At 36.6% G+C, this 11,189-nt stretch overlaps 1 protein-coding gene across 1 annotated transcript in view; it reads left to right on the forward strand.

The window, feature by feature from the left end:
• SH3YL1 (SH3 and SYLF domain containing 1) overlaps positions 1-7,271 on the forward strand; it is a 45,417-nt gene extending 38,146 nt beyond the window's left edge. Inside the window, 2 exon segments of the mRNA XM_033437531.2 lie at positions 1,464-1,520; positions 6,417-7,271. Coding sequence (XP_033293422.2) covers positions 1,464-1,520; positions 6,417-6,607 — 248 coding nt within the window. The 3' untranslated portion in view covers positions 6,608-7,271.
• Positions 7,272-11,189: the final 3,918 nt, after the last annotated feature.

Raw genomic sequence — 11,189 nt, forward strand, 5'->3', positions numbered from 1 at the left:
ATCATACTACAGTACATTGTCCCCAAAATGAAAGAACAATGATCCAGTGTGAAATATGGGTGTTAATGTTGGTATAGTTAGTTAAGTCTGATGAGCAGTAAATACTTTGTAGATTAGGTGATTTACATTTTTTTTTTTTTTGCTTTCAACAAAACTGAAGAGAGACCTAATGGCACTGTTATCTGAATTTATAATAAGAATAGTAATTAATATTATCATTATATATTAATTATTTTAAAAATCACATAGCTACTTATCACCAAAATAAAAAATTGTAATAGTAATAGTTTATTATTTCATAAGTAATATTTTATTATTGCTATTGTTTTGATGATAGATAACTATGCAGTTTTTTTTACCTCTATCTTAGAAGGGACATAAAAAAATTCTGTTACATTCTTATAAAATATCTCTTTCTTGCCCTCTCTAGTTTTTATAACAACCAGCTTCCTTAACACCTAACACCTGTATCTTTAAAAAAGAACACTGAAATACAATTTTATGTTGAAACTATGTCATTCCAGAAATAATACTCATCCTGTGTATATGAACTAATTTTTAAAAGTCTTGTCCACTTATTGAGATGCATTTCAAATAACCTTTTACTTTCCTGTTTAGTAAATTAACAAATTCATACTATATTTAAAGTTTTGATCAATGTGTGCTAATAATGATTATGATAACTCAATCTATAAGAAATTATTTAATAGGTGATCGTGTTACATAAAATACAATTTTAAAAGTAAATTTATGTACAAATTTGTATTGTAGACACTTACATAAAGTACAATATTAATACATTGCTAGAAAATCTTTGGGACAAATTAAATGAAAATATGATTTGAAGGTTAAAAATGAAAAACATCTTGTTGATTTTCTTTAATGAATGCTGATAGGTTCAGATCACTATCATATTTAGATCCTTTTATCCACAAAGGGAGTGAGATGAATGTTTAAGTAATTGATATTGAAATATGCTAAAAAGTACACCCTTAAGCTTACAGTTAACAATTTTAGGTATCAATTTAAAAACATACAAGTGAATACTTGCTGTTTAAAAATTACTTTAGATGTTAAGCAAGAAAGAATGTCTGAAAATCACTGGCTTGGGGATTACAAACTTTGCTTATTCAGGTATTTTCTGGAAAAAGAGGTGTCTGTATTTTTCATGAATGTGTAATTGCAAGGCCATGAGTTGTAGTTTATGTGCGTCTGGTCACACGGCTATCAGACATTTACCATCTGCCTTACGTTTGGTCTATTTTCAGGTAGAAAATAGGAATACCTGAGGAATATTCAGGTATTCCTCTTGATTTAAAGATGATAAAATAATGATATTTCTATCAGAGTGATTTAAAATATTTGCTTAACGAGAACAAGCTTTGACATTCTTGGGTATTTTATATACTAATAAGTTTTCTAAATGTTCCCCCTCTTTTATTTATCTATTTACTTTTTTTCAGGTAACAGAAATGAATATAATCTCTATCCTGAACTTTCCAGCTACAGGGAGAGAGTTGGTAAATGAAAATATCTCTGTTTTACAAATGATTCACAACCATCTTATAATCACGAACTTCCTAGTTTGTGATTATAATCTGGCAGCTTGTGAAAATATCTGGGAAGTTGTTTAGCGCCGCTTCTTTGATTTATGGGATATCCACGTTATCTTGAGAAGCACTTCATTTAAAACATGCTCTGGGGCTTCCCTGGTGGCGCAGTGGTTGAGAGTCCGCCTGCCGATGCAGGGGACACGGGTTCGTGTCCCGGTCCGGGAAGAGGGGCCCGTGAGCCATGGCCGCTGGGCCTGCGCGTCCAGAGCCTGTGCTCCGCAACGGGAGAGGCCACAGCAGTGAGAGGCCCGGGTACCGAAAAAAAACAAAAACAAACATGCTCTACACAGTTAGAATGATTAAACTTGATAAGGTCAACAGACAGGCTGGACTTGCTTGGTGAAGGGGGCCCATCGGGACCTGAGGGATAAGGGACATTAGCTACAATTGAGCCGAGGCTGTGGTCCACCCCCGCCCCCCAATGTGGATCACCCCCAAGAAGGGCTTGGCAAAGTGACTCTGGGAAGTAGGGTTCCTTTTCTCAGATTTCTCTGAAGTCTGTACCTGTAGTATAGATGCCTAATAAATATTAGAAATATCTCTTAAAAAGCAATAAGGGAAAATGTCTAATAAGAAGAAACAAAACCCTAACTGGGCTCTGGAGACAGAGGCTCCGACTTACAGCCAATACTCTCATTCACTGGCTGTGTGATCCAAACACAATGTTACTTCCCATGGTTGGGTGGGTGGTTGGGTTTTGCTTTTATATTTGAGGGTAGGACGAGTTAAGTGGTATAAACAGTACGTAATAAGTTAATATAAATATTTATTTTAGTTCTTTCTCAAAATATAAGAGTTTTGAAGAAGAAAATGTAAGGAAAGATTTAAAGTCTATTTAAAAAGTAAATCTTACTTTACATTACCGTGTGAAACGGTTAAATTCTTACCAAGGGCTTCCTTACACCTAGTCTATCAGCCTTGCAGGGAAAAGTCACAACCCACAGTCCTCAGGCTCGAGCTGAAAACCCATTTGAGCGGGACATCTGGCTCCCCACAGCCTGTCCCATGCCCACAGACGAGCTGCAATTTTGCCCGGGCATAACGATAATTCTCCAGAATGTACGTACTTTTGCTTTGCACCCTTTGGAAGCTCCAAACCACCTTGTCATCTGGCCTCTCGGTGAAACAAGCCTTGAGCGTCCACAGCCCTGTTTACTGGGGTGTTTTGTAACTGAAGGTCTGTACCTCCTCGGTCAGCCTCCATCATCCTCTTCTCATCCACCCCACGACTGTCAGGGACACTTTGGGCACAGTGGGCGGCTCTCTCTTGTGGGGCTGTCCTGTGCTGTGCGGATTTCAGCAGTACCCATGCACTAAGCCCACTCGATGCCCCCTCCCCAGGGGGTGTGACAACCATAAAAGGCCCAGACTTTGCCTTTTGAGAACCGCTGGTCTGGTGGCCTCGCCTGGTAGCCTCATCCGGCTCACTCGCCATTGACCCTTACACTCCTACAGAGGACATGGTCACCAAAGTTATAGACGCCACATGTAGCCTGGAGGGACATGGCGCTAGGATCAAGTCAGCCACCCGGCTCATCACTGCAGTAAATGTGAAGCAAAACATCGCTGTGTTCTCTTATTTCTGGTTGCTTCTTGAAGGGGAACTTCCAGAGGCTGAGATTCTTCTGAGTCATGTCTTGGGCCAGATGTGTCGGCTGCATATGGGTTACGTCACGCAGGCTCCGCTGAGAAGTAAAGTAGCAGCATCCCGCGGGCGCAGACCTGCTAATTATGAGCCTCAGAGCAGCTGCCAGTCGCCAAAGCTGATTGTAATCTGGTTCCTGTCAAGCGTAGCCCTGATTTGGGAGAGAAAAATAACCTCTATTTGAATTAAACTTGAATATTTTGCTGAAAATGGTCAATTGCTTCAGAGATCCTCCAGATTCTTTTGAGTGCAGGAATATAAAACTTGAAGGCATATACTGCGCAGAAGGAAGGCGTCTGTGAACGCTGGCTGCTATAGTGACCCAGTGGGCTTTGCGTCCGTGGTTTCCAGGGTGGTCTCCCTTCCTGGAAGAACATATCTCCTTGGCTCACCTTTCCTAATGAAGTATTTTAGGGCATTAAACTTCTCCTTATGGAAATTATCACAAATATTTACAGTAAAGAGGAACTTTAAGTCATTTTGAGCTTATTGAAGAACAAGCTAGCAGCAGGGCATGGCACTGGCCTGTGAACTGGTCCCTCCTGGGAGCACCTGCCCCTACTCGGCCGGGCTCACTCCTTCGTTTTCATGTGAATGAACTTTGCCAACGACCCCTCAACTCCCGACTCTTCTACACTCCTGCCAGGAGGTAGAGGGATTTGCCTGACTGGTGAGTTGGCTGAGGAATCTGGCACCCCTCTGTCTGCCTGTCTTAGCCACACTCTTCACTAGCTCTACCAGCCACGACACCTCCCTCTCTGCCTCACCTCTGTTCGAAACTCAGGTGGGAAGAGGAACGTTGACTGTTGGCCTCCTCAAACCCAGCAGCACCGCCTTGTCCTCTGCTGCAACTCAGAGCCATCTGCTTTGCCCTTATGCCCATCTTTCCCATTATCTTATTTGGAAACCGCAATTCAGAGGCAATGGCAACCCCTGGTCGGGGGGCAGGGATTGAACCAAGTCTGTGATCCCCTCTGTCTTTTCTTTAGGTCATAATATCTTTCTTCCTCTAACTTATTCATCATAAAATATATTTCTAAAACTGCTAAAAACAAATTCAGTTTCAGTGATTACTAGGGGTCCTCAGCATCGGATGTTCTCATTATTTGCACAGTCTGGATAACTCAGTGATGCAGGCAAATATACTAGTTCTCCTTGAAAGTCTGCCTGACAAAAGTAAAATGCACTGGTGAACCTAAGTTCAGTCTGTTGGATGCAATTTCAGACTCATGGTTGCTGAGGACCTGGGGTGTAATCTCAGCAGTGATTAAGATTGCCTGGAGACAGACTTCCAGATTCAGATCTCCCCGCCTTGGGCAAATCACTTCACATCTGCAAGTCTCAGGTTCATATTCTGTGAAGTGGCGATGCGGGAGCTGCCTCCTAGGAAGTGCGGGACGAGGGTGCTCATCCCAGTGCCCGGCTCGGGCTACAGGAGCTGCTCTTATCATAGCCACACCGAATGACACCTGTTATCATGTTGGTCACCATTCCTATGCATCTCTGATTTTGTAATCAGTGCTACAGATGTGTACATGTATGGCAGCTAAGATGGCTCTGGCTTCCAGAACATTCCCTGATATTCACAAGCACTCTCTTTTTACGTGCTTCTTTCTATTATCCGAAATGTCTGGGAGACAAGAGGGGGAGGAAGAGTTACTCAAGGGTTTTCATTAATTAAGTTCGGTTAATTGAGATTGAGCTTTATATATGGAGGTCATAAATGTAATTATTGATATAGGAAAATAGTTTTCAGAATGATTTTTTTCTTTAACATTAACTTACATTCTTCTGATCTAATCACAGTGAGGCATGGCATTTCTGCACGTCCCATCTCAATGTAGTATTATAGCTACTTTTCAAAGTACATAGTAACGACTGTTCATTCATATGTGTTAGTAGTCATTTAACTGGTTTTGATTTTATCCAGACTATATCAAAATTTTATTCTTTTAATGACACACTTTTAATCTTATTTCTTAAAATTAACAGGTTAAAAGTAAATACAGTATAAAATATAAAAATATACAGAACTTTTCTATTTTATAGAGAAAAACTGTACCAGTAATACTGCTAATATAATTATATTAGCTATTATTAAAGTTATTTCTTTAGGAGAACTCAACTACATGGTACATGCTTTATTGAAAGAACTCTGGCCCCATCTTGTGTGAGATACACATTCAGTGCTTCAGTAAATGTAGTTTAACTAGAGTGTTGACTATTTTCATTTCTTACTAATAGTCCAAGGTCACTTTATTTTTTCTTATTATAGTATTATAGGCTCAAATAAGTAACTGGATTTAGAATTTGGTTATTTATATTTTCAGTACAACTGTACTGAGATGCATTTAACAAGCATCTAATTGCACAAAATTATACGAAACATGGAAATGCCAAATTCCATGTAGCTGAGTACCCAGAAAGTATCTGTTTCTTTATATTTATTATGATGCTATACAGTTTGTAATATTTAATGTCTTTTACTCATGTTACCCACTCAATTCTCAAGGTATTTTTTTCCCAATATGGGTTGAAGTTCTGGTTAAATATATGTAGACATGCTTCTTGATGTGCTAATTTGAATTTCATCTCTCTTTTGAGAGAAAGGATCAAGTAAGTACAGAAATGAAAATAGCCATAAAAGCCTGGGGAAAAGAAATGTCTACTGATGAATCAGCAAATGCATCCAAGCTGGAATCCTCATTATCGATGACCACAGAGCACGGTTTTTAAATTGAATCTTTTATGATACAATCAAGTGCATAAATATCATCTTTTATCTAATAGCTATAATTCATTGAAGCTACCATGACTATTCTATTAAAATTGGAAAAACAATAATATTATCTTATAGTTTAGTCAAAATTTAAACAATTATAACCACAAATATTTGCCAAACACATATTTAAGTACATAGCAATATGCAGTTTGACTTGTGTGGATTTAGGAAATGTTATTACCAAATATTTACTCTTTACAAAGAAGAAAAGCGTAAGTTTAATAAAGTGATGAAAATTACACAGACCATGTGCTATGAGTTCTGCTGGCCTCTGACATCAGAATACCAAGCCCTGAGTTGTTAATTTATATCTTACCTACACATACTTCCAGTTTTTCTCATAAAAATGTGAATAAATGCTTTTTTCTTGTTTTAGGCAATTTGAACCAACCTCTTGAAGTGACAGCACTATATTCTTTTGAAGGACAACAGCCAGGAGATTTGAATTTTCAAGCTGGAGACAGAATCACAGTTATATCAAAAACAGATTCACATTTTGATTGGTGGGAAGGAAACCTTCGAGGTCAAACTGGCATTTTTCCAGCCAACTATGTTACCATGAATTAAAGTTTATATTATTTTCTTCTTTGAGAATTACAAAAAAATATTACTACACTGGCAGGATTTACTATTCAGCTAAACAACGTTTAGTATAAGTTTAAAAACACTTCTGTTTATTCTGTAAACTTTTATCCAGTATGTAAAAGATTTTGTTTATATATGTAGATATAGATATATATATATAGTTACATATCTTTAAATACTTTCCACTGATTTTTATCACATATACTATTTAATAGTTTAATATCCTCTAATTTATATGGTCACATTTCTTTTGTGTTCATTTTCAAACATCACTAAACATCTGATTTGGCTAGGTATATGATGACTATTTTATCTGGAGAATCTTAAGGATAGGGGCATGAATACCAATTTATATATTTGCAAAGTGACTAGAAAAGAATAAATCAGCTTAAATAGTGTATTAAGTAATACTTATAGTTGTAGGTATTAACTAGAATATTAATCCTTAAAAATTATCTCTATACCTTCAAAAATTGTATGTAAGAAACACGCTATGACAAAGAAATTCAACCCCTATGCATTAAAAAAAGATGACATCTGTTAACTTTCCTTCTTTATGAGGTTATGCTTGTTCATTGGTAGCAGTAGAATAAAGTTATGTTGATATGGTTCCATTGTCCCTAAATAAATGTTTTTAAAATGTGAAGTTAATGTCTTGATTTTGTTTTTCTTATTTTCTTTTTGTAAAGTAACCAGAGGTCTGTGGTTGGTCTGGATGTTAAAACCCACCTCCATGACTATGCTACTGACCTCTTTTTTTCAGCTTTATTAATATATAATTGACAAATAAAGTTGTACAATATTTAAAGGGTACAACATGATGCTTTGAAATACATATGCATTGCGAAAGGATCCCCACTTAGTTAATTAACACATCCATCATCTCACATATTTACTTTTTTGTGGGTGTGAGAACACTTAAGTTCTACTCTCTCAGCAAATTGCAGTTGTACGATGCAATATCATCAACCATAGTCACCGTGCTGTACACTAGATCCCCAGAACATATTCGTCTTAGAAACTGGAAGTTTGTATTCTTTGACCAACATCTCTTAATTTCCCCCACCTCCTGACCCCTGGTAACCACCAATCAACTCTCTGTTTCTAGGAGTCTGGCTTTTTTAGCTTCCCATATGAGATCGTACACTATTTGTCTTTCTCTGACTGACTTATTTCACTTAGCATAATACCCTCAAGTTCCATCCATATTGTCGCAAATTCCAGGATTTTCTGCTTTTATTTATATACGCCACATTTTCTTTGTCCATTCATCCGTTGATGGACACTTAGGGTTTTCTACATATAATAACATGCCATCTGCAAACAGAGATAACCTTACTTCTTCCTTTCCAATTTGTATGCTTTTCATTTATTTTTCTTGCCTAATTGCTCTGGCTAGGGCTTCCAGTACTATGCTGAATAGAAGTGGTGACAGTGGACATCCTGATCTTGGAGGGAAATTTTTCACATTTTCACCGTTGAGTATGATGTTATCTGTGGGCTGGCCATATATGAGCATGTTGTTTAGTATCCACATATTTGTGAATTTTCCAGTTTTCTTCTTATAGTAGATTTCTAGTTTCATATCACTGTGGTCAGAAAAGATGCTTGATGTGATTTCAACATTAAATTTATAAAGACCTGTTTTGCACCTAACATAGGCTCTATCCTGGAGAATGTTCCATGTGCACTTGAGAAGAATGTGTATTCTTCTGCTATTGGTCTAACATGTTATTTAAAGACAATGTTTCTTTATTGATTTTCTGTCTGGATGATCTATCTATTGGTGAAAGTGGGGTATCAAAGTACCCCACTATTATTGTATTGCTGTCTATTTCCACTTTTAGGTCTATTAATACTTGCTTTATATATTTAGGTGCTCCTATGTTGGGCACATAAATAATTACAAATGTCATTGCCTCTGGTTGAATTGACCACTTTATCTATATAATGACATTCTTTGTTCTTATGACAGTATTTGGCTTAAAGTCTATTTTTTCTGATATAAGTATAGCTACCTCTGCTTTCTTTTGGTTTCCATTTATGTGGAATATCTTTTTCCATCCCTTCACTTTCAGTCTGCCTGTGTCCTTAAAGCTGAAGTGAGTCTCTTGTAGGCAGCATATAGTTGAGTCTTTTTTTTTTAATCCATTCAGCCAGTCTATGTCTTTTGATTAGAGAATTTAGTCTATTTACACTTAAAGTAATAATTGGTAGGTACGGACTTACTATTGCCACTTTGTTCATTGTTTTCTGGTGGTTTTGTGATTCCTTTGTTCCTATATTCCCCTCTTGCACTCATTCTTTGTGATTTGATACTTTTCTGTAGTGGTCTGCTTAGATTCCTTTCTCTTCATCTTTTGTGTATCTACTGTAGATTTTTGCTTTGTGCTTACCATGAGGGATTACATAAAACATCTTGTATTTATAACAGTCTGTTTTAGGTTGATAACAACTTAGCACACATATTAAAGCTCTGCATTTTTACTCTCCCCCCCTCCATTTTATGTTTTTAATGTTACAATTTATCTCTTTTACCTGTGTGTACATCAACAAGTTCTTGTAATTATAGTTATTTTGATGCTTTGTTATTTAACCTTCACACTAGATTTATAAGTGATTTAACCACCACCACGATTACAACAGTAGAGTGTTCTGAATTTAACTCTAACCCTAGACTATTGTCACGGCTTCCAGTTTTGATTCCTTGCTTCCACACAGCAGCCAAACGATCCTTATGCTCCAGATTTTTATCCTGCTTTGTGTTCTTATAGACTTACATTTTATACAAACATGTGTTGACTTTTTTATAACGTAATTCATAAGACATGGAAAAAGAAATGAAGACTCGCATTATCATCACCCAGCAAGAAATAAAACACTCTTCCCAATCTCCCTCCCTTTCTGACTCAAAGGTAATCATCATCCTGAATTAGCTGTTTATTAATTCCATATATTTCTTTACACTTTTATTACATATGTATGTGTCCCTAAGCGCTATGTGGTATTGTCTTGCATAGTTGCAAGCTTACAAAATTTGAACCTTTAAACTTATAAAAATTATACAGTGAATGCACTCATTTGCAATGGGATTATCATAAATTATGATGTATACATTCAAGGAATTAAAAGGGTGGAGAATTTCAGCAGAAAATTGACACTACAGGAGAGAAATGAAAAAAAATTGGAGTTGAAAAATAGAATAAATCAAAAACACAATAAGTGGATTTAACAGTAATTTAGACATAGCAAAAAGAGAATCATTAAGCTGAAGGTAGGTCTAAAGCGTAGTGAGTTGAAAAATTTGAAAATACAGGAAAGACTTGTCTGCTCATTTTTCCACACTGATCGGATTACAGTACTTTAGGGTATTTTTTAAATGTAGCAAGTTAAGCAATTCTTCTCACTTTTTTTTTTTTGCAGGTTTCCCTGGCTGTTCTTTTTGTTTATTTTCATGTGTGAACTTAAGAATCAACTTAACCATCTCCAGAAAAAAGACTTACTATTTTTTCAGTGGGACTGTGTTAAATTATATTAATAATATATATATACATATAACGTAAGGAAAATTGTCATCCTTATGATGTTCACTTGTCCAAAGCGAGGATAATGGCTGTCTTTCTGTTTGTCCAAGTCTAATGCTGTTTTAGGAGTGTTTTAAAGATCTCACGTGATATTCGCATATTTCCTGTTAAGGTTACATCTCGGCACTTCGTCGTTTTGGTGGGTATCTTAGCTTCGCATCTGCCTACTTTAAATATCTCATCATCTCATTTGTTTACATGCCTCCCGTTTCACCAAAGGTCCTTGAGGAGAAGACCAAGTCTTATTCAACTTTGTATTTTCAGTGCCCAGCAAAATGCTCTGTTACTGAATGAATTTCCCTTTCTCAATTAAGGAAACAAAGAGAAGACTCAAGAAAATTAAACCGTTTGCAAAGGGTCACAGACTGTTAAAAAGAACTGGAACTTAAAATACACTCTTCTGAGTCTACAGAAACAGTCTATATTTAATGAAATTAAACAAAATCCTCCAACCATTATTCATATATCATATTTGTTTTACACTTAAGACTTCACTAGTAGTCAGCTTTTGTAAAAAAGAAAAATTTCTTTTCTCACCCAAGATGTTCATGAGCATTTCTTCAATATTATCTACAATTTGGAAATTTTATCAAGAGGTTCAATTAGAATTAAAATTACTTAAAAAAAAAAAAAAAGCTAGAGGCCTAAACACCTTTTGAGTTTTGTCTTTTGTCATCTAGAGTATTTTCTGTACACTCTCTCTTCAATTTCAGTATTCTCATTTTCCTGCCTATTCAAGTACCTCGTTAATTTATGGTCACATTGAGTGGCCTGGGCTTTGAGACTCAACATCCTGTGCTGTCAGGGCTGCATTTACAAAAGACAGTAGTAAATTTTAACAACTACCCCCCCAAGTGTTTCCAACATCACCAGGCCTCTTCTTTGTGAAGATGTGTCCCAATGTGGTTTTACCTTACTGCTTCTAGGAAAGGTAAAATGAGGCCACGGGGTTTCCTGAAAACACATGTGACAGAGTAACC

Source organism: Orcinus orca, chromosome 13 (assembly GCF_937001465.1).
Source record: "Orcinus orca chromosome 13, mOrcOrc1.1, whole genome shotgun sequence".
NCBI lineage: Eukaryota > Metazoa > Chordata > Mammalia > Artiodactyla > Delphinidae > Orcinus > Orcinus orca.